General features: G+C 43.4%; 1 protein-coding gene across 2 annotated transcripts in view; it reads left to right on the forward strand.

The window, feature by feature from the left end:
• Positions 1-24,825, forward strand: part of tenm4 (teneurin transmembrane protein 4) — a 172,549-nt gene that overhangs the window by 66,864 nt on the left and 80,860 nt on the right. For both annotated transcript variants that reach the window (XM_030109049.1, XM_030109050.1), the window contains 5 exons: positions 2,576-2,797; positions 14,104-14,353; positions 16,847-16,921; positions 17,146-17,232; positions 18,135-18,370. In XM_030109049.1, the coding sequence (XP_029964909.1) occupies positions 2,576-2,797; positions 14,104-14,353; positions 16,847-16,921; positions 17,146-17,232; positions 18,135-18,370 (870 nt within the window). The remainder of the gene's footprint in view (positions 1-2,575; positions 2,798-14,103; positions 14,354-16,846; positions 16,922-17,145; positions 17,233-18,134; positions 18,371-24,825) is intronic.

Below are 24,825 nucleotides of genomic sequence, written 5' to 3' on the forward strand. Positions count from 1 at the left end.
GGGCCCCGCGGGTCCCCCGGGGGGTGCCATGGAGCCGCAGGGCCAGCAGGAGTCTGGGAGTCAGGATTACGCCTTTTACTGTGTCCCTTTTGATTTTTGCAAATAAATCATGATTAAAAAAAAAAAAAAGAAGTTGTAAAGCTATGAACCACACATTTTTAATTCTAAGACTATTTTAAGTGTAATAGAGACAAATTAATTAACAAAAAAGAGCTTTGGCGCTAAACCAATGCCAGACTTTCTGCATTAAAGGGTTAGAGAAGGAGGAATCAGTGATCACAATGGAAAATAATAATAATTGTAAGGATTGATTCCTGCTTATTGAGTTTCCATTTATGAATATTACTAAAATATGACAAATATGAAAACTAGAAGCTTGTAACATTATTCACTTTAATAGACTGCTTCAGGAAGCGTTCATCATCTAACCTCAGCGAGATCCTACACACATTCAGGTCCATGAACAGCCACACCTGTTTTGAGGCTACTCTGTATTATGTACTGCATGGTTTATTAACTTCTATTTTAAATTATTGTTGCACTCTTTTTCTTGCCCTTTGTCTCTATTTTCTTATTTTTTTATTTTATTGTAGGTGATATATTTTGTCTACAGTCTGTTTTTGTTTATCCGGGTGAGATAAAAGTTTGATTCCACTGTGTGTCTTGTTTGTTCAGTAGAACTGAAAATAAAGCTAGCTTTGACTCGGTTGAGTTCAGAGGTCACACGCAGCCCAGTTTGACATGTTTGAGTCGGACCAGTTCAATGAAAGCATATTGAACTACGAATAGCAACAGCTCTGTAAAAAGCTGTGAGTGCGAGGGATGTCCTGGTCGGATCGGGGCTGTTAGTGATTTCTGAACCGGTCACGTCGCCGATCGTCTTTCACATCAGCTCCCGTCCACTGAGTCAGGACGAAATGGACAAATAAACCGCATTAGTACAACATGTCAGCGGTCTGGAAGGACGGCTCTACCTTGACTTTCCAGACGTGGTCCCAGATTTTAGCCTTGAGCTGCTCCCGAACATTTTTTACACCACGGACCAATTTTAAGCAATTCAATTTTTCCACAGAGTGGCAGGACGGTGTATGAAAAAAGAAAGAAAGAAAAAAAAAAGGCGTGTGATGGAGTTCAGTGCAAGAAATAAATAAATTAAATGTTTTTCAAAATAAAATTCAGTGTAGATTACAAGAAATTTAATGTAGATTTAAAAAAAAAACTTTGTTCATTTTTTTTTTTTTTTTTATTCTATGTTTGCAATTTAACAACAGCAGCATAAGTATTGGACTGGGAAAGTGCTATATATCCATTGGGGACATCCAGCATTTTCCTATTTTCAAGCCAGACTCAAACGGATGATTCAGATAAATTACTGAAATTTTAACAATGTCCAGTCTTTAACAATGCCTCCAGGTGCAAAATAAAGTAAGATGTTCAAAAGCAATGTCCTTCATTCTTGGATTTTTCTTTTTTCTCATTTGATAATAAAAAAAAAAAAAAATGCAATAAATGACTTGACTTCCCTTTTCTCCTCACAGAGGAACATTCCTATTGTCTGGACACATGCTGCCGGCACCATTCAGCTCGCATGTTTTTACAAATTAACCCTCACAGCATGGCTTCGCTGCTGCTTCCAGAACAGGAGGGTCACTTTTCACCGCAGCATCGCTGGTCTTTGTGATTTAGGCTCCGTTTCAGTGAAAATGCAAACCTTTCCATGCGTTTTGGGTGTCTGTTTACATTACGACGCTGCTGTGAGCCGCTGAAAATGCAACATTTTAGAAACGCTCCGGTGACGATGCATTTTCACTGGAAACATTGTCTTCTAAATGTGCCCTATAACTCTTTGTAAAGTCGTCTCACGGGCCACGAGCCACATGTTTGACACACCCGCATGTTTACATGCAGAAGAAAGAATAAACACACAACAAAACTGCTACTATCAACATAGAGAGGAAGAAGGGCCATTGGGTGGCTGCCTTAGGGTTATATACAATTCATAAGCATAGAGCTCAGCCCGGTGCAGATATTCTTAATATGGATGATAAAACATGACAAGGTCTTTGATCCGGAGTGTGTATAAAGTAGTTTTGAATATATCTGATATCCTATGCTCATGCTCTGATCCTAATCCATGATGTGATATATACAAACACTGACGGATTAACTATTGTTTCATTTGTTTGCTTTTCAATTGTGAGCATTAAAAACCTCAAATTGTCCCCCCCTTTATTTCACATTGGAAATCCATCTGAAAAGGTTTTGTTGTTTTCAGTCCTCTAAACCTTTGCCAGGCGTTTTACCTTTCTGTTTTTTTTTTTTTTTTTTGTTATTTTTTGTTTTTTTTTGTGTAGATTCTGTCTCAAAGTCGTTTCAGTTGTTTGTATTGTTCCCACCAGCTGGGGCGAGGTGGCGGAGACAAAGGCAGATGTGTCCCTGTTTGTTTTTGAAGTGTCAGAGTTAAGTCTTGCATATGTGCATGTGTGTGTGTGCGTGCGCGTGTGTGTGATGTTGCTTGTGTTTGGGCGTGTTTCATCCCCCCCCTCCATGTGTTGTCTCTGTTTGTGGTCCACAGGTCCTCCGCTGCATTGTTCATCCGCCTCCTCCTCCCCTGTTGAGCAGCTCCCATACCCTCCCCCTTGCATTGCAGCCAATGAGAGCCAGGGAGGGTTGCTAGGTAACTGTGCGGCTCAGCCAGCCCAGGACTCTGACTCTGAGGATGAGTTTGGCCCCAATTCATTCTTAGTTAAAACTGGCTCAGGGAACCTGTATGCTCCTGCCACTGCGACTGCTGATGGTGAGTTGGTTTTCAAACTACTGCTGCTTTCTAGAGGTTAGCTTTCCCCTGCTCTCGGATGTGTTGTGCTATAGGTCACGCAGATGGCTACCGGCAAGAATATGTCCCTTTTTTTTTTTTTTTTTCCTGAACAGTGTGAGGGAGTGCAGAAACTTTGAGTCGATATGTAGCCCGAAGAAATGTACAGAACTCTCTGAAGCAAGGTCTGCAAAGTTCAGAGCCTCGCTCAAAGAGACGGACGCTTTTGGTTCAGCAGGAGATATTTGTCACTGATATTTCTCTTCAATTTCAATGCTTGATGGTGGGAGTATCGTCCACCACGAACTCTCTGTAGAAGTTCCAGAAACAGCAGCCTGCATGCAAGTCTGATTGGAAATAAGAAGGAAAAGTGTTTAGAAGCGGGTGCAGTGCGGCATCGTCACAGGCCAGCGCGAACACAGCCAAAACACCGCCAACAAACACGCGTCTGAACTTTGGTCAAAGCTCAAGCACATGTTGTTGAGTCTGATTAGGTTTGAAGATTCACTTGGTGCTTTCTCATTAATAAATGCCAGCCACTTGTTCCTCATGAAACGCGGCGTCTCCTGCTGTTGACTGACTCCTCATCCAGACTGACAGGATGACATTTGTGCTCAGACTGCTAACATGGCGTTGACAGTCGACAAAAAAAAAAAAAAAGAAAGAAAGACTGAGAGCCTGAAAAACATGTGCAGGAGTTGCAGTCAGGATCTGTTATGAATTCTGTGTGCATTTAACTCAGTTATATAATTATTGTGGAGTGTGTTTTGTTTGCAGAGAGCTGTGTGTGGTAAACAGGAGAGCTCAGCCGGTCTGCTGGGTGGAATTGTGCTGCTGATATATTGTATGTCTGTCCTGATAGCGGCGGATTCAGAGACTCTTGTGTATTCATTACTGGCTTGGAAGGCCTTCATACTCACTAATTCAGTGTACTCTGTTTATAAGAGCACTAACACTTGTGCTCATGCATATGAAAAATGCATGGGCATAAGACCATCTCAAGTGTTTCCTCAAGGCAGGAAAACAGATTTACTATTATGGTCGCAAAGTATCACACTTGGAAGTGTGGCAAGTTATATTTCCTTGTTTATGATTCATCTGTGTGAAAGTATGAAATGTTGTCATTCCAACTTCGTGATTTATGTGATGCATATCGCCCACAAGCCTGCATTTGCATGCAGAATGAGGTGTCTTATGGCGTTTGGATGTGGTTATGCGCGCTATCTCCACAGCTGCAGCCACTTGCTGCTGAGCCACCGGTGCAGCCAAGCCAAACCAAAATAAAAAGATCTAAATAATTGATCGAGCCTACAAGTTAACTACCCAAAGGGTGGAGTTACATCAAACTCAGAAGTGCCCCGGCTGCCTGCAGAGTGAGTTATTAATCCCTCGGCCGACCTCCACACTAATTCCTCCCTCGCAGCTCTGTGGTCACCCGGCGGTGACGCGGCGGTGCTTCAGGGGACACGGGCGGGGGCCACAACGGCCTTTACCGCAGCAGATTTGTCTCATAACAATGACACTGATTTGCATAGGTGCGTCGTTTAGGTCGGCCCCGGGCCGTCAGCGAGGGGTCTGGAACTTTGAAGTGATATCTCCCTTATATTAGCGCCTTGGCTGTCCTCAGGCTGTGTCACACTCAAGTCCCTGTTCTGGCTTTCCCCCCCCCCTATCTGAATAACACTACCAAAGGATTCCTGATCATGGAAATTATTCACATCGTTTTATTGTCAATGCACGACATTTGCCAGCATTGCAACAAAATTGCATTGGTGTTCCCGAAATCTAAAATTAAGATGAAATCCCTCACAATACACCAAAATCACACTGGAAAGAATGAAATGAATAAGTGTCCCTGTTCCCAATCACAGAGTCCAGCAAGGAGCAGTCAAAACCGTGCAAATTTATTTAAGCTGTCAGGTTTTTGTGCTCAATTAAAAACTGGATAACTTTTTATATCTCCTCTAAAAAACACGGCGTTGTCTCAGCGGTGGCAGATATTACATCTAACTAAATAGTTATGTCAACTCAGGCTGGTTACAGCAGAATTAAGAGACTTTTTTGAAACCTGTTCAGTGTTTAGTGGAAGAGTTAGCGAGAGCTTCTCAAATCCCGTCTTTACAAGACGGCAAAGCTGATCTGAGCCGCGACAGGGTGGCGTGGCGCAGAACGAAGGAGGAACCGAAGATCAGTCCTTTTAGTCAGACATCAGGAAAATGAATTGTAGCGTTTGGAAATTGTACATAAGGGGAAAATAAGTTGATCTTAACGTGAACTGAGTATGTATTCCGGGCCTCCGTTGGGAATTACCTGAGCAAAAAGAGGCAATTTAAAAGCCGCCATGGCAAAAATGACTGGGATTCAAATCAACGTGTCTTTGACATGCAGGTCAGCTATTGAGGAAATACACGAAATTGAAGTTGACACAGCGCAGGAAAGATGTACTTTTTTCATTGTGGGTAAACAAACCAGAGAAAACGTGTAGGCCTTAAATAATTGGCTGGGTGTATCTGTTGCTCTGGAAAACAGGTGGTATTTTTATCGCTTCAGATTACATTTGCTCAAGGTCGTCTCCGAGCCCACATACAGGACTTAAAATGTTCTGCTGGATTTCCAACAAGTAAGCGCTCTCAGCAGCGTGTCGTTATTCACATTAGTAACCTCCCAGGCTGCGCTGTTTATTTTAAAGAGGAGGGGGGTGCGGGGGTCTGGTTTTCATCTCCAGGAACACTGAGCAATGGTTTCTCCAAAGCCGATGATGGGGCTGCTCGCCGGAGCCTGCAGTCCTTTTGTGCAGCATGTGTTTCAGCGTGGCCCCGGGGCTTTCTCCGAGGGCCTCCTTCCTGGGGAGGCTGCCAGCGAGGGCCCGCTGCCACGCTGTGCCGCGGGACCCGAGACACCGCAGCCTCCCGGCATTAGCATCTCTTAATGCAAAGCAGCATGGGGTGGGCCGGTGTTGGCTTTCAGTGCAGGCGGGGGTCCCGCGGTGAAAGAGGGCAGCGCACCACCACCACCACCACCTCACAGCTGACCAAGCAGGAATGCCGAGCCCCCGCCGAAGGCCCGGGGACGCGGCCGCCGATGAATGCGAACAAGTCTTCATTTGAAGCGCTTAATCATCCCCCTGCGCCGGGGAGGGATCGGGGAAATGTGGTTAAAAGAGGTCACGCCAGAAAGTAATTTAACCACAGACACCATGAGGGATGGAAGTATCCGAGGCTACTGGATTATAATTTAATGAGCAGCACATGGCGTTGGCATGCTCTGCCCCCTCTCAGCGAGCACGTGAGATTCCGGTTCGGAGTCGACATATCAGAGGGAATCAGTGTTTACGTGGAGTTATCAGTGAAGTGGAGTCGACAGACGATTTGTCCGGTTCCTCTCAGCCCGCTGTTTGCCGGCGCACAGAGACCAAGGGTAATGCATTTTGCATACCTACATATCTTCTCTCCATTGACATGAATTGAGATGCATCACTTTCATTGTATGATAATTGGAGGCCATCTGTGCCCGCTAACAAAATCTTCAACCTCTTGATGGATACGCGGCGGAGTGACACACAGAACAGAGCATGCATAACCACTTGTCTTGTTCTTGCACCGGCAGCTCAAAGAATGACAGAAAATCCATTAGATCTCAGAAAGAGGGAGAGAGGAGCATATGCCAGGAGTGGTCCTAATAGACGAGGCTGCAGACTGTGGTAAACCTGAGAAATTGATTAATTTTTCATTATGTTGTTTATGTTCAAATGTTTAAATACACCTTCACTGTGGCTTATACTCTCACAGACGGAAACTATGTGTGCATGCATATATTTATAGACACGGGCTTGTTTTCTAGTTTCATACCTCATTTGGTGTTCTGGGTGAAAAGCTGCTGGCAGGATGCTATATTCCTATGAAATGGCACATTATTTCTTTTCCCCCCTCCAGTTGGTTAATGAAGGTGAAGCCATATCCACATGCCAGGAGGTGTTTCCCCCGTTTTCTTCCCCCCGGAGAGACAACCGGTGGAGAGCCGAGCGTTGTGCCCAACATGTGTTATTAGTGGTACCTGTTACCTCTCAGATGGGTCCAGGAGAGACGGCTCCAATTCCCGCACGTCTCTTATCTGCAGGCTTTTCTAATGGTGTGCGAAACGGCAGGGCCAGGAGAGACAAGCGGCTTCACAGAGCCAGGAAAGAGTGCAGCTTCACTGCCTCCATGACAAATTCTATTTGTATTTTTATAGACAAATGGTACTCAACTGGAAATTTTGCTCCTGTGATTAGCCATAGGGGATGTAGCAGTAAGCAAGATTTAATGATTTATGTGGGCACTGGATAGCTTTTGATTAATTCTGTATCGAATAGTTCACAGCTCGCTGCACTGATCGGGTGTCCGGGGCATGTCATATCACTTTATTTCATCAGGTGTGACCATCAGCGCTGTGGATTTTATCCACTGGCCTTGTTCAAAAATAGAAGCTGTCTGAGTGCTGAATGAAGTCGGACACACAGCTCGCATGTGCAAACCGGCTTCCTCCCACTTAAACTTTTTTTTTAAATGGCTGTGCGTTATGGTCCATATTTGGAATTTACTGCAAAACAAATTCAATCGAGGCTGTTTTTTTTTTTTGTTTTTGTTTTTTTCAGGATTTGCATTTTCTCCAAACATGCTTGTTAAGTTAACAGGCAACTTTAAAATGGTTCTATCGGAGTGTGTGTGCGCGCGTGTGTGTGTGTTTGTGTGTTTCTGGGAAGTTGTGCATTCAGCCCTGAAATGAACTGGCGAACCGTCCGTGCTGCGCTGCCTTTCTCCCAATATGAGCTGGGAGGGACTCCAGAAAATGGATGGACGGAAATCCAAACTCACCATAAGGGGTGGAACACTGCATCAGTGATTAACACTGTCTGTAGTGTCTGGGGGGTGGAGGGGGGATCAAAAAGATTCCAGGGCTTGAAGTTTGAAGTTGGCACGTTCTTCCTATGCCTGCATTGGTTTTCAAGATTCCTCTTGTCAATAGCAGGGGTGGCAAACATAAGACCCCTGGACCAAAAGTAGTCCACAAAGGGCGTCCAATCCTGTCCGACAAACCACCAAGCAAATTGTGAAAATTGCCACTAGAGAAGTTTCTTTGGGGACATTTCATTATATTTTGCAGCAGACATTTTCATTAAAATTGGCTTTATGTGGAGATTGTAGAGATTGTAGGTTTTGTGAAAATACCAACATTTTCATCACATACACTCTGCGCCACAGCAAAGAAAGCATTGAAGTTAAAATTTAAAGATTATTGTGTTACTGATCCGACCTGAGCTACATTGCGTTTCATCATTAGTTTTATCATCACTCCTGTATGAACTGGAGCCGTCAGCACTGAGCTCCAGTCTTCATCCACTGTTATCCAGATTCAACATTTCAGATTGATGGACAGAAGCTGTTTTCCAAACACAGACGACACAATTAGTTCAAAATCTGAACTTGTCACTTGTCAGTGTCAGAATCTTTTTGGCATCACATTTGTTGTGCCCCCCCCCCAAAAAAAAAAAATAATGATTATACACACACTTACAAATGCACCCATCTGCCAGCGGAGTAGTCAATGAAATATGCATTTGGTGAGTTAAAGAGTGATTATTTACTGCCGCGCCACTGTTCAGCGAGCTGTTTCCATGACGACGACTGTTGCCGATTTTTAGTCAGGTGGAAAATACACCAGCTGAGACTTTCAACATCGTCCTCCTTTTCGGTGGTCATCTCAACTGGCAAAGCAGAAAAGAAAAGCTACGTAAAACTAACTGTTTCTTATCAATTGTTCCTATAAGTGTTTTTTTTTTTTTTTTTATGAGGAATTAAAACTGTGCTTGAACAGTTTGACACAACAAAAAGGTTGTAGCTTTCATGGTCACTAATTTTACATTTAAAGTGAAGTAATTTAGTAACCAGCTTATATCACTAAACATATTGACAAAGTTTCGTCTATCATACATCTTCTATAGAGCTTTATCCGACTTTATAATCCTTTTTTTTAATCATTATTTTAATCATTAAACACACACACATCCAGAGAAAACAATGCTCAAGTAAGAAGAACATGCAAACATATATCCTGGGCTTAAACCAGGGATGCTTGTGAGGGGAAAGTGCAAACCACTGTAATACCGTGTCCACAGTTGAGCAGGTAAAATATGGTAATTCCTAAATAAAAGGCACATTCTATTTTTTTTCATCATCATTTCTTTATTTCCATGAACAGTCCTCAATGCAGTTTTCATAAATGCACTGGGAAGATTTAGCAAGAATCCTTAAACAGGGAGCTCTCAGAAAGAAGACGCAGCGAGACACGAATCATCAGCGTGGCAGATTGTAGTCATTCGAGTAATTTCAGTAATTCACAAGAAAATGTTCTTTTTTGTGTGTCAAGGTACAATTTGAATCCTCTGCTCTGTTTTTACCGGCGGAAAGGATTTTCAGGACTTCTTCCTTTTTGTTGTTAATTTAAATTTTTTTAAAGATGCGAAGTTAAACCTGATTTGTCATTTCATGGTTAGCCTGAGTCTGTTGAAGCCGTTCGTCACAAATTGTCATGCAGTCATTATGACTTCTCACAATCAGACAGACACTCCTGTTATTTTGCGCGGTGAGGATGTGAGGTCCAAGCTAATGAAGTGAATCTGCCTTAATTACTTGTCTGGAAAAGCATCGGGAGGCCTGAACCAGCGCATACATCTGTTAGGAAGAAAAATGAAAAGTCCACATTCCCAGACTGAATGGGGATCTTCGGGGTTTCTGTTTGAATGCCATGTGAATGTTTTGGCTATTGAAGCCCGGCCGCCCTTCTCTGTCCCTCCGATAACAAATGAATCTCCTCCTTTTTTTTTTCTTTTTTTTTTTGTGGCAATTTTGTTGTGCAGAGCAGGTCAATGGAAAACCATTTATTTCTTCCCTCTCTTCATCCTTTTGGATAGCAGTGAATAATTGTTGCTGAATCACCACATCTGTGGGGGTCGTGCTGCCCTGTACTTTGTCTCACAACCACGGCGGAGCTTCGTCCTTCTGCTCGTCTTCACTAAAATAACACTGATTACTCACCTTGCTGTCAGGGGATTCCGGCTCGCGCAGAGGCGAGTGTGCGTACGATCAGGCGGCACGTTTAAAATGATTTTATTGTCCATTGTGGGGAGAACAGGAACACAACTTGTTGAAAACGCTGCTGCTGCTGCTGTGCATGAGCACCGTGGTCGTAGTAAATAGAGAATATAGACAATATCAACTTTGTTTGTCATGACTCCCAGTCCATTTTCTCCTGAATTTGATAGTTTTTTAGTAGCTAGTTTCCAACAATAACAATCCAACGTTATCGTCTGTCCTTACGAATGTCTGTGTGCTTCTGTTGTTAGCATGTTCTTCTCTGTTAGCATGTGTGTGTGCGTCATTGCAAAAAACACCCAACAGCACCCACTAGTGGCCAAACATGCTCTCAGTGTTTCTGCTGTTTCCATGTAGAAGGACGTCATTTTCAGAACATTTCAGTCTAAAAGTGCAAAATTTTCTTAAGCGAAAACGCTAAATTGAAGCAATTTCACATGAAATGCTGTCTTGTATGACGGGCCTTTCATAACGTAGCGGCACCTCTGCTCAGGTAAAAGGTGCAAGTTTTTTTATTAACTTTGTTTATCCATACTATGGATAAACAAAGTTAATAAAAAAACTATGGATTCCATAGTAAAAAAAAAAAACAAAATTAGCAAAGACCTGTTGCTTTGCATTGGACCAGTCGTCACCGTGTTTGTTTGCAGTAAATTTGTTCTGGTGTTGCGACGCATTTGTCCTCGTGATCTATTTTCTGTGTGTGTCTTTTCTGTCTCCATGTGAAATTAGCATAACCTTATTAATGGCTTCCAGGATGGGGTCGGTCTCTGGTCGCCCGCCGCCGCCGCCGCTGCTGATGTGGACTGGGGTTCTTCTCTCCTCCCAGATAATTATGAGGGTAGCATTGTGCAGAACTGTGGAATTTAGTTTCATGAACCATCTGTCGGTGCGGCGAATGCATGATATTACAGTCTTTCCAAAAGGGAGAAGAGACTAAATGATTTCTTTGGTTGGCTCCTCCTACTAAATATGTGAATGATGTGGCGGCGAGCCAGATTCGAAATTAGGACTGAAGATGAAAACGTGCCTCTTTTTTTGTGTGTGTGTGTGTCTCTGGTTAATGAGTTGTGCAGAATATAAACCGAAGCACATGGCTGAAACATTGTGAAAGTCGGTGTGTATAAAATGAGCGCGCTCGCCGCTCGGCACACGCCGGAGTCTTTGGAGAAGGAGAGATGAAATACATTTCTGTCTTGATTTTTTCCCCTTTCTGGGGCTGATCATTAGCGGAGTACCTGTGAACACAAAAGGGCCGTCTTTCCACTTCCAACATGCTCCGGTGCTTTTTAAAGCTGCTGTGCTTTCAGCTGCCAAACCTGCCTGACTGACACATGTAGATGTGGGAGCTTCATGTTCTTCACCCCGAAAATATGTGGAGTGACTCTGAGCTTCTTGACGGGCATGAGTGGGTATCGCTTTGATGAAAGAGCTGATTAGACTAAATAAGCCCTGTGTGTGTGTGTGTGTGTGTGTGTCTGCATTTGACTCTGAGTGCTTGTAAATTAGCAATTTAGCATTGTGGATATCTGTGAAATAAAGGAGCCTCGCCGCTATAAAGGAAAGCCACTCTGTGTAAAGCCAGGAGTTCATTGATTGATGAATGGCTTCGCAGATGTGGAAATAAATGGATACAGAGTGCACAAAGACATCGGTCCTCCATCTTTATGAAGTGCACCGAGCATCAAATGGTTGAGTTCAGGACCACGGGGGACAATCTTTTCTTTGAGACTTCATATCTGAGAGTTTTAAATCCATCTGACGCAAAGTGACAGCAGAGCTGGTAAAGGATGGGAAAAGGGAAAGTTTGGGCCAAGGGCGTGGCTGTGTGTTGTTTTTCCAAGATGGATGTTTCTCATATTGAAATGAGGTTTATTGTGAAAGCCATCTTTAATTAATGTCAAACTAGCCTGAACTTGAATAGTACCCATCATTCTTAGTAGCTTAGGCTGGTTTCAAGTGAAACTGAAACATTTTGTTGTACTTTGGGTGTTTGTTTAAGGCACAACTTTTCGACAAAGCCCTGTCTGGGTTTCTGTGTAAACGGAGGAAAACGTTGAAATGCTGCTCCTGCTCACCGAAGTCGTAGTAGAAGCTCTTCTGCACATGCGAGTAGACGGACAATAACAACAATGAATGGCAGCCTGCTATTTCTGCATAAATGGACATCGTTTTCTGAACGTTGTTGTGTAAATGCAAAACTTATCTGAAATTAAAGCAATAAATGGTGCATTTTTATTGAAGATGTTAAAATTAAGGGCCCTCAGTTTACTTTATGTGTTCATCACCTATAAACATCCTCCCAAATAATGTTGGTTTAGCAAGACGACTGCTAACAATTTATCTACCTAGTTACTCCGAGTTGTATTCTGCCTTGCACGCGTCAGCCTCTGCCCCTTCACTACCTCGAACTATGCAGAGTCCGTTTGGAAGATGGATGGATGAACGAATGGATATTTTTATGTAAAAGCTCTGGAGTTCCGCATGATTGCTACAATCACTCCTAATCAGGTTGTCCGCCGAATTTCTCATAACGTCATGCGAGTGGGTAATATACTCCTGATTATGTTTCACTTCTCAAATTTCCTTCCACTGAGCTGCGGCGGTTATGAGAGTGAAGTCGAGAGCGAAGCCAGCTCTTGTATATTTTAAAAGCAACAACCTTCCCCCGGTTAATAAATGTCCAGAAAGTCCCGGAGCATTGATGAGCTCCAGGAGGAGGCCGGAGCATCTGTTTACTCTGGAGCCAGCGTCTGATCCCAGCAAACTGTCACCGGCGTCAGCGGGAGGCAGAGAGCGCACTCTGATAGAGATGAGGAAGGAGAAATAATGAGCAGAAGAGAGGGTTTTTTTTTTTTTTCTTTTTTTTTTTTTTTTTTTTTGAGGAACCGGGTCATGAAAGGTCTTTGTAGCTTGTCAGCGAAAAGAGTTGTTAGCTTAGGTGTTAATTTACTTGCTGCCGGCGAAACTACGGCTAATCAGGCGTCAACATGTCGTAGATCACTGAGTGAAAATAACACCACGAAGCAGTAAATAAGAGGTAGCATTTCTGAGCTCGCACCGACGTACAAAAACACCCCCCTCCTTCTTCTCCTACTTTCATAAACTTTTTTCTTTTTTTTATAAGTATCTTGAATGGATGTGCTGTGGTTTTGCTGTACTGGTAAACAAAGTGTGTGTCTTTGATGAGGCTGTAGAGAAATGTTCTCCAAGCACTTCGGTGAGGCCAGACAGTGGCAGATATGCTCACTTAACACATAATAGCGTCTTCTTATTTCTAATAAAATGTCAGATTTGTATTGATTTATTTATATTTAATTGCGATCTGAAATATTCTTCCCGCAGTGATTGTCAAATACATCTTAGTTCACCCCATTGCCATTTTGAGTGGGCTGGATGAGTTAAATGCTGTTATAATAACCTCTAAATTTGAACTTTGACATTTGTCTTTGTTGTGATGTAGAGTATATGTGATGAAAATGTCTTTATTTTCACAAAATCAAGCAATTATCACCGAAAACGACTATAATCAGGCCAATTTAATGAAACCATCTGGTGCAAAATGCAGTGACATGTCCAACAAACTGTTGTGCTTTGCATGTTTTTACAAACTCATCCTGACAGCATGGCTTTGAGCCGCTCGCTTTCATAAGGATATCTCAGCTGGGATCTCAGTCTTGAGTTACGTCTGCTACTCAAAATAAGTAAATAATTAAATATTTTGGAGGAAAAAAAAATAAATAAATAAAGTTTGCTTTATGGTTTGGCAGGCGGGATTAGAACCTCTTAAGGACCGATGTTGGCCCACAAACCTTATGTTCGACACCCTTGCTTTAGAATAGTGCTTTTAAAAAGTTGTTGCTCCTCAGACTGCACAGTTTCTGGGCAGGTTTTGACGTGAACGTTGATGGAATTAGACATCCTGCTGTAGTTTCTGTGGATGCGATCCCCAGTGGAACGCTCTCAGTAGCTGTTACTGACTTGGATCCTGCAGTTTCTGCCATTTGACTTAGCAGCGTCGTCCTATTGGCTGGATTTGATCCTACGTGCCAGGTTCGGCCCACGAGCCTAATGTTTGCCACCCCCGTGACCCAGATCCAAAAGTGCCTCCGAACAGCAGAACATCTCTTACACTTCTGTCTTGTTTTCCACTTTCAGACGGTGTTTTTCAAAATCACTCCAGGCTGCGGACGCCTCCTCTTCCCCTCTCCCACTCCCACTCGCCCAACCATCAGCACCATGCAGCCTCCATTAACTCCTTGAACAGGGGCAACTACACGCCGCGGAGCAACCCCAGCCCCGCGCCCACGGACAGCTCGGCGCCCCCCGAGGGTCCCGCCAGCGGCCCGGACTCCGGCAGCGCGCAGGACAACTGGCTCCTCAACAGCAACATCCCTCTGGAAACCAGGTACGGCGCCGCGCCGCACGGCGCCGCCCTCCACGCTGCGCTGCGGCTGAAGTCTTCATGCTGTTTGCTCTATACGTAAATTATCACGGTGCTATCAAGAAGCAAAGCAATAAAATGGGAAATATCCTGCCGGAGGGCAAAGGCCCGCGTTTGTGATGAGCATGATTTTGTGGCAAACAAGAGAAAAGTGCTGCTTTTGGATGTTTGTCTAATATTAGCAGTGGAAGCTATCGAGTTTAAACAGCGGAGTAATTATAATCACTTTGGATAGCGCAAGATTGCATCCCGGCTCCTGCGAGCAGGCTTCATGGCTCCTCCACTTCAGTCCTGAGTTTTATTTATTTCAGGTTAATCAGAATCCGGTTCTCTGGCACATTTCGCAATAGGAAGCCCTCGTGTGAAGTAGATCTGTCAAGTGTTATTGTAACAAAAATGAATATCTGCTGCTGTTTCTTCTGGCTGCTCTTATTGAGGTGATGTGAAACCAAGGTTCACATTCACGTGTATTCGTGTGGTCGGAAAACGAACTTCACCGCAATGCAGAATCACCTGCTGAGATTTTTCCTTGAATAGATTTTGGAGCCTTCATTTTTAGACAACTTGAAAATTTCTCAATTCAGTTCGATGTGAATTAAATGAACGAATGAGTCAAAATAGTTCAGTCCGAGAAGAATAGAGCATGCTCCGTAATTAGTAGTTATAGATATCGGCTTTGTGAGGCGAGAGTGTGAACCGCTACACCGCAGTCTGGTCTGTTCTGTATATTACAGATTTTCTATTTCGATCACAGTGAGGGCCACAATAATATAATCCTGTTAACCAGAGAGCCAGAGTGTAATGGACTATTTAACAATGAAGTAGAGCTTTTAATTTAACTTAAAGAGCTCACTGTAAACAAACAAACTGCACTCACTCTATTAAAATAGCTGCATTTGATTATTTACACATTTAGTTTTCCAGTATTGTAATGAGCGCCAGTCTGGTTAATTGACCTTCGTCCTTGCTTGAAAATGAGTGGAAATAGTTCGCTTGACATCAGTTTCCCATGTTGGAAATAGATTATCACGAATTGCCCAAAATGAAAGCAAATTTTGCCAATTTGAAGTCAGATAAAGACAATTTCTGTAGTATCTTCTGCATTATGCAGAGCGAGAGGCTCCCTGACGCAGCTCCGACCCTCTGACAGGTGATTCCCCGTCATGTGTGACGCACAGGCGGCGCCGCGCTGCAGCTTCAGCGCCGGGACGGTGATCGATCGCCGTCTCGTTAGGCCGCTCCTTAAGCACTCCTCAGACTGATGTCACTTAGGTTGGTCAGCTTAAATTCAGCCACCTCAGATCAAGTGTGTCAGCGTTTCTGCCCTCAGTTCACCGTTTCCATGAAGGTCACATTTCATCTGAAGGCTGAGCTAAAAAAAAAAAAAAATCCTCTTAGACTCAGAAACATGTTTTTTAGGCTGACATATGTGCATTTTTATTCACTGTGTCATATCACATACAATAATTTACTGATTTAAATTAGAAAACAAAATGATCTGATGGATTTTGGTGATGATAAACAGAAATCATCTGTATTAAACAGTCTAATTAATCCTGATGTTGACAGAGAAGTGAGTGATTGCTGATTTGACATGCTTAAATAACTAATCATGAAGAGAATGATTGTCTCCTTCTCAGTTTTTGTTTTTTTGAGAATCAGTTTCATCTGGTCGAGCACTTAGTTGTATAATGGATGATTATGCCTCATCCAGCTCCGGTTAATTCTGCACAGGTTTTCCCCAATGAGAAGAAAACGGTGAAAAGAAGCCAGAATACCCCGACAGCCAGTCTTTTGGAATAATTTTTAAGGTTTAATAAAAAGAGGGAGAGAAATAAAACATGTGAAATTCTTCCTAATATTCACATGAACTCTGGAAAATTCAGTAAGTTTTTCACTTTCTGAATACGATCACAACGTTGCCCTCTTGTCACGTTTCCTGAAACAAATGGCCGGCGATAAATCCTGCGCTGGTGGATCTAAACTCTGCCTCTGGAGACGTGCCAGCGGTCGGCTGGCCCAGGCCAGCTTCACCGTTTCCCTTCAGAGATTCTGCCAAGCGACTCTTCTTCTCCTTCTTCTTCTTCTTCTTCATTAAAAACGTGCATTCTTCCCCCGCGCAGAGCAGACCTGAGAGGGCAGGAGCCGGCTTGGCTGCCTGGCCTCGAAGGGGCAGAGATCAAAAACAAGGCTTTTCTCTTGTACCACCGAACGTGTTCAGCCTGCCCGTTGCATGTGGATCGTGCATTTCTCCATTGCATTGCTGCAATTATGTGCCTTATGGAACAGAGCTCTCATTGTCGGGCAGTGCTGAATGGGAGAAATGAGGCCTGTAGACGATGTGTTTCATCTGTGTGAATCCAGAAACGATCCAGTGTGAAGAGCTAGTTCTTTGTCTGAAGTTAAAATTCTAACATGTCAGTGATGCATTGTTTTCTTCCAATCACAACCTTAAAGGAGCCAGAATACTCTAATGTTTATCAGAGAGGAGCAAGACGCTTGCAGAGAAGGGCAGGGCTCGTACAAAACCAGGTATGCCAGTGTCCAAACCAGGAGAAGTAAAGAGCGTATTTGTCTCACACCTTCGTAGAAGTAGTTCCATAAGGGCCTTGGTTCCCTCCTCGCCCCATGCCGTCCCATCTCCGACCCTCATCTGTGCGTTCTGTGTCGATTCACGTTCTGTAACTGGCATTGCCTTGTTGGTTTGCACGCACATCTCACACCAGCCTCATATCCATCTTTCCACCTGTGTGTAGAAACATAGCAAAGCAGACATTCCTAGAGACTTTACAGGACAACCTCATTGAGATGGACATTCTGGCATCGGCGCGCCACGACGACGGGTATGTTGCATGTTTGCTATCTGGCTCAGGCCTCTGTCAGAATCTGCTTTGCCATGACAACAATTGATGCCTTGCGCTATTTTTCCATCTCACATCCTCTGTTGTGAAACACTTGTCAATCATGGGTGTATGTCTCTTGCACTGCTAGAGTCCTCGCTGTATTCGTCCCCTTCCCGTTTAATATGACTAACAATTTGCATCCAGTCGCACTGTTGGGCTGTATTCTGTTTGAAATAATGTTTAACCTGACCGCTTTTATGACGCCACATATATTTCCCATCTTGGCTTTGTCACAGATTTGTCCTGATATTTATAAATAAAATATGGTCTTGGTGACTTTCCGCATCATACATTGTAATATGACATTCAATCACGTTCATGTCACTGTCGCTCGGGAGCTTCTTGTAAACTTGTCAGTAAAACGGCCTTGACAACAGTGTCGCCGCCGCTGACTCTCTGATGGGCTGATCATACGGCTCTTGGACATGTAGCCCGACACATGTTTTCTGAGGGAGCCGGCCATGTTCTTCAAGGACGAATAAATCTGCTGCACTCCACGCCGCAGCGTTATGAACTCCGCGTCTCCTCCGGACAGCCTTGACACATGGTTCCGGGGAATTACTCCTCTCACACTGGCATGAATATATAAACAAGAGCCAGCTGCAATCACTACTCGTGTAAATTAGATTTAATATTGATTCACAGTTTCCACTCCTTCCACACAGTGTGCTTTAGTATTCTCACTAATCCAGCAAAAGCATGACTGCGGCGGCGTTGTGGAATCAGCTACCAGTGGAAGGGACTGCACTTCATTAGACAGTAACCCACACGATAATAACCTCAGACCTGCCTGGGAAGTCACTGCTTCCGTCGGCGCTAACAAGAAAATGTACTTTTTCCAGGCACTTCCTCTTCAAGCCAGGCGGAACGTCACCGATGTATTGCACAACTTCGCCGGGATACCCCCTGACCTCCAGCACGGTGTACTCGCCTCCCCCGCGGCCTTTGCCCCGAAACACCTTCTCCCGACCTGCCTTCAGCCTGAAGAAGCCCTACAAGCACTGCAACTGGAAATGTGCTGCCCTCAGTGCCATCCTCATCTCAGTCACGCTGCTGCTGCTGCTAGCCTACTTCATCGGTGAGTCACCTCCGACGACACCCCCCACCACCACCACCACCACCACCACCACCACCAGCCCCCCACCAGCCCCTCCCACCGTTTAGATGCAGGCACGCAGTCAATCCTTGTGCCACTGTGTTGCTTCCATCATCCGCTCTAACAGCGCTGGATCTGTCCTTGTGCACCTCATCCGAGCGGAGTCGCACAGGGAGTCGCAGATTGACTCCTCGCCCAGACAATCCGTCCAAAGCAACATTATCATTTATAGATTACGTCGGTGAAATCTGCAGATGGGAAATCCAGTCTGGCTCCTCTGGATGGACTGGAAATAAATTAAAAAGACATCAGAAATCACACGAGAGCGGGCCGCGTATTTAGAGGATTCATCTTATTTGATTTAAGGTTCCCCGACTTGCCTTCGCAGGTCCCAGCTGGGCAAGGACGATCAGTTAAGTCCTGATATTAAATCAGTTCTGCTCATTTGATACTGCTGTCAGCCCCCGAGGAATTGATATTCATATGTGAAATACTGTCTTCTATTCATCTGCCTGATCGATGTCGAATGCGGCTGGAAAGCATTTTGATAAAGAGTCAGAAATAAAGAGTTAAAAAGCCGAAATCCGTGAGCGACCGACGTTGTGATGTTGCTCCATATTTCTCAGGGACATATTAAACTCTGCTCCCAAAGCTGCGGTCTTACTTGGGTTTTGCTCGGATTTGTTTCTGCCCTGTTTGGCCACGCTGGGCGTCTCTGTTCAGTTCATCTTGTACGTATTCCAGGCAAGCTGTTGCTCTTGCCAGCGTTGTAAAATTCATTGTTTGCAGAGCAGAAAATTCCTCTCAGACTCTCCAACATTTCAGCCGGTAGCACGGTGAAATGCACATTTATGGACAGAATCACTGTAATAATGTGCCTTTGTGAGAATAACTGATCAGCTCTTAGCAGGAACAGCAGCAAATGTTAAGACTGCACCTCCGGTTGGACGTGTTTTGGAAGATTCAAGGTCTCAAAGCAGATAGTTGGAGAAAATAAATCACATGTTCACTGCATTGCTCTGAATGTGAATACGTTTAGTGATTCTGATAGACAGATTCTGATGGAACAATGCATTCAAGGAAGAGATTAAAAAAAAAACTAAAACAGTAAGCAGAAAATTCCCTCGCTGTCATAAACTGCGTATCAGCTCATATCAGGAGCTCTTATATTGACACTATCAAGGATTTGGAGGATCTACATGAATAAAACCAGCGGCACCTCTTTCTTTTTTGTAATAGAAGTTCAGACTGATCCATTGTAATAGTTCAGAGATGAGATTGATAAGCATTTCTATATTATATATTTAACATATTATATACATCTGATTGACTCTGAATACCTGCTTAACATATAAATGGCTGCACAGTCGGATTGAGCCTCATGCAGAAGAAGAAATAATTCAAATAGAAGGATGGTGGGAACATTGTACTTCATTTGCATGAAGTCAATGAAAGAAAAGCCCGATCTCCCTGCATGGCCTTCATCACGGAGATAAATTAATTCTTCATTGAGGACATTTGTTATAGATATGCATTAGGCTGTACCAATCACAGAAGCTATCATTTCTGCTTCTCCTCCAGGCTAAATGAAGTTAAGTCTGATTATTCTTTTTTTTTTGTCACCAGAACAATTTAAATAGTTTCATTTGAAATTCGGCGCAGAGCTGATTCTTCATTAAAAAAAGAAAAAAAAGATCAACTGGTTTCTGTCGATTATCGGTGGACGCAGCAGTTTTGAGTAAATGACTGTGATAAAGTTGTGGTTGAAGTTGGCGCTGGCACTGACGGTGCGGTTTGGCGCCTGAAGTGGAGCTACAGCGTGCGTCTTTCTACTGCCGCCCTGGCCAAACGCCAAAGAGACTCATCAGCCCGATGGCGCTTAATCAGACTTTGTAATTATACCCTGCAACGCTAAGACCATCTCCCGATGCACCGCAAGTAAACATGCTGGAGACCAAACCTCACCCCGAGATCGGAGCTTCCAATCAAGAAGGAGAGCCATATTTAATTAAAATCTGATGAGAAAATACATTTAATTTCAAGTGCAATTAATTATTGAGGCCTGTAATTGGGAACACTGGGTGAGATGTCTAATGAGCCCAATTTAGCCTGGTGACAGATGTTTTGACTCGCTGCTCCGTCTTACGTCTGCACAGCTGTGGAAATGGGCACATTTTGAAGCGTGAAAAGGTTAGAGTTTAAGACGGCACTATTTTCTCTGCGGTGGCCATCTCATTAGCACATTTTGTTGTATGTTCCTCATTTTAAGGTCATCAGTATCCTCCTGTGCTCACTTCCACTCACCCTGGGTATCCAGCCAAGGACAATGAGGTTGGGCTGCAGAACAGATTTCCAGTTCAGGATCATCCAACCCAGAAACGCTCTGACCTGATCTTACCTGCTTGTCTTTATTTCACAACCTAACACTTTCAGCTCTTTGTCTGCCTTGCCTGTTGTTCAGTGTTTGGGGTATTGTTGCTCCTTCTCCATGGAGAAGGTGGAAACAATCCCAGTAAGTTACAAACATATTGTAGATACACAGAAACACACATAAGAAAGTTTACGTAATGGATTAAGCTTATCTAAAACCCTAATTTCCCCTTTTTAAGATGACTTCTGGACAGAATCATGTGATTAGAACACAGAGCAAATATATTAACATACAACATTTTTCTTATGAACGAAATAAAAAAAACAAAAGGAGAGGAAGCTTGTTAGGCATTTCCATCTGAATTAAAATCTCAATGATTGAGTGCTCTGATAAACAATGAAGGCCACAATGAGGAATAATGACTTATATTGTAGAATTAATGGATCTCCATGGTAAACAGTATCCAAGCAGCCGAAGCACTGAGATGAAGCTTGCATATTTATATACTGTATGTATGTATATGAATATGAACACACCGCCATCAAAGGAATACATGTAGCAACATCACTGCACCATTGATCCAGATTAAAAAGATTCAGTAGCAGCATTGGGCAGTGTGTGTCTTATAAACAGCACGTTTTTTTAATTTATTAATGAATTAGTTTTTTGTTTTTTTTTAATTAATTATGCATTCAACAGCAGCAGAAATAAGATATAATTTAAGCATGGATTAAATTTGGCTAGAGTTATGTATTATGACTCATTTTGGACACTTTGAATTGAAACCTGAAGCGTGGGTTTGCTGTAATGTAGCAACAGCAGGTAGATTACATTGTTCTTCCCAGTAAAACCTATAATCATCTGATTCCTCAGACTGTTGCTGATGATCGTGGAGTTACTGCAGTTTTCGGACTTTAAAGATGCAAGTCCTCAGTATGTGTAGTGTTATACCGGTTTTTTTTTTTTTATACATATATTTTGAGAAACTATGATTTTAATAACATGGCATTGGAGAACAGTGACTGCAATGATTTACACAATATTCTGTTCAAAACATATCTTCCATTGTGCTCTGTTTTCCCATGCTGCCAGTATTTTAGGATTTTGACCAGTGATATTAAGTGAATAGTCCGTCTCATCATGGGTTCCCTTGAAGCATGCCGTAGCTGGAAAGGGCCCCGATCAGATGGCAGAGGCGGTTATAGCGGCTTCAGATGACCCACAGCAATAAGCTGCGACTTCCTCGGTTTGGCCGAGAAGTCTTCTTCCTACAGTACCTCTGTTCCCTAATTGGCACATGGCGTGACCCTACTTCCTGCCAAGAGATAAGTGAAAGGAGTGCACAACATGTGCCCAGGACAAAATGGGCAATGCAATAAAGTGCAGTAGTCTTGACAGGTCAGTGGAATCTCTGGAACACACACACACACACACACACACACAGCTTGTCACTGCCAGTGGCCATCTCATTAGAAGTACCTTGTTATTCCTACAACCTGTCTTCATTTTGCAGCCAATTGCAGCAGCCATCTGAGTGTCATTGCAGTGTTTACAAAGTTTGAAAAGGAAGCAAAACAAAATTAGGAGAGTCGTCTTTGGCCGGGCTCCAGCGCTCTGCATATCGCAGATACCACAGAGGCGCTGGAGTAAATCTTTAAGGACGGGTGGGGGGAGGACTCCTGAAGCGTTTTCCACTGGCGGCCTGAGGGACGGGCGGGATGAAGAACGGGGCTCACAAAGACGTGATTACTAGGACACTTGGAACGCCACTCTGCCTGGTGACTTTACGATCGTTCGGCTGCATACACGGGCTCTTTTTCCATTTTGCCAGTCAACGTGGAGCTACAAATCAAAAGGAATGCCTTTCTGGAGCTTACGAAACGACAAACAAAGCCATCTGTCTCTTCTCTGGTAGCCTTCCACTGACACAGTCACTTCAACAACACCGGACAGGCGCACAACAGATGCTGGTATCCCAGTTGAACTTTCATCATGTAAAGGAGTGTTTGCCTTGTGAAGCCATCTAAATATTTGAACAGATCTAGTTTCCGTCATGAAAGCATTCAACTTTGACAGGGAAATCTGTAGAAATGATTGAAATTGCCAAAATTTTAAAGAATATTTCTGTGCCTCAAGATTTGTGAAAATTAAACAGAATTGCATTAAACTCATCATATTTCACACATTTGTATAAATGCCGTGTAAATGGGGCCTCAGTGTCTGTCCTGTGATCCTTCCAGGATCCACTCAGATGGAGCGCTGAAGAGGTTCCTCGCATCCCGTTTCTAGTTAAAGGCTGAGCGTCGACAAGTAAACAGAAACGTGTCAAAGTACAGGAGTTTAACATTTAAAATCCGAGGCTTAATGAAGCAAATCAGCCTCTCCAGTTTGGTGTTTTATCTTTTAATACGACACTCATCTTTTATCTCGCCACAGCCTTGTCAAAATATCAGGCTGTAAATCAATCTGTTCTTTTAAAAAAAAAAAAAAACGCATGGAAATAACACTTTTCACATTCATGAACTCCTTCATAATTGTGGGCAAATTATGTCTTAAAAGACTTAATTGTACTCTCATACTCACGGTTTCTTTTAGTGAAGTTTATAATAGTGTGTTTGAAAGAGCACCGAGCTGGATTCTCTTTGTTTACGGCCACAGTTATGATAGACGCTGGGCTAAAGTGGTGTTTCTTGTTAGAGAGTGAACTAAATTATACTATAAGGACGACTGCTGCTGTCATTTTATCCTTTTTGATGAGTAGTTTGGGAATCGGCACATCGTCAGCCTCCAGGTTTTTATTCCACTCCTGTTTCTGTTCCGAGGTGCTTCAGTAAACTCATGAAAAAAATACATTCAAACAGCTGAAGCGCAGAAACGTATAAGCTCTGATTTGATGAACACTTTTAATATGTCTTTTTTTTTAACTGTGCTTATGCCCTGCTTCAAGTGAAAAAAAAAACTTCTCTTAAGGAAAGTTTCACATTTACAAGACAACATTTTGCAAACTGATATTCAGAAAGTGTCATTTTTTAAAATATTCCACCTTGGGAGGCTGTTTTCAAAAAACTCCAAGCACGGCAGTCATGCAAACGGACACTCAAAAGGCAAACAAGGCTATGCGATTTGACTTGAAATTGTTGCAAACAGGTCCCGAGTTGCTTCCCAGACGTCTCCATCCCAGTTTTAGCTTCTTCCTATATTTAGTCCTGACAAAAATATTTGTCGCGTGACTAATTGCTGAAACGTCGACCTGAACAGCTTCATTAAAATGCAGACGCTGCCTTCCCGGCTTTAGCTTAAGACTCATCATTTCACTGTTTTTCATTAAACCGCATGGCTGTTTGCTCCAGGAGCGTAAGTGACCCAACAAAACAATAAAATGACTGTATTGAGTTTCTGGGCCTTTTCTGCTGACTGTTGACTTCTGAGTTGGCTTTTGCCTTGCTAAGCTCGTCTTGTCCATTCTCTTATTGGTGATCTGTCATGGTCAGCCCCTCCTCCTCTGTCCTGCGCTCTGCTGCCATTGTTCCAGAGGACATTTCTTTTGTCGACCTTGTGAAATATCCGTGTGCTCCGTCCGCTGCGGTCACATTGAAACACCCCTGGCGTCTCCCTGCTGATGTGGGGTTTTTTTGTGTGTGTTTTGTTCCCTACTTTTTGGAGGGGAGTGTAAAGGTAATGGGTGCCGGTACCGTGACAAGACGCTGAGGATGGTCGGTGCCGACGTTGGCACGGCGAGACAGATGTTGTCCCGTGGGGTCAGAACAGCATCCGTCTTGTAAACCTTCTGCTCAGCACTTTTGGGAAAAATGCCATTAACCATTAAACCATGTATTGTTCCTTCGTCCATCTATTTTCTGTTTCTCCATTCCGCAGCTGCCTTCTCAGAATAATGACCCTCCAAACATGCAACAATTTGATTGTTCCATCAGAACGGGGATTGGTTGAGTCATTCTTCTGGGTGGGGGCATGGAAAATCTGGACTCGCGCAGACGGTCCAGTCAGTGTTCCTTTGCACATTTTGACTCTTCAAGCACAGTAGATGGTACCGTGCTTATGATGGTAT

Source organism: Salarias fasciatus, chromosome 14, assembly GCF_902148845.1.
Source record: "Salarias fasciatus chromosome 14, fSalaFa1.1, whole genome shotgun sequence".
Lineage (NCBI taxonomy): Eukaryota > Metazoa > Chordata > Actinopteri > Blenniiformes > Blenniidae > Salarias > Salarias fasciatus.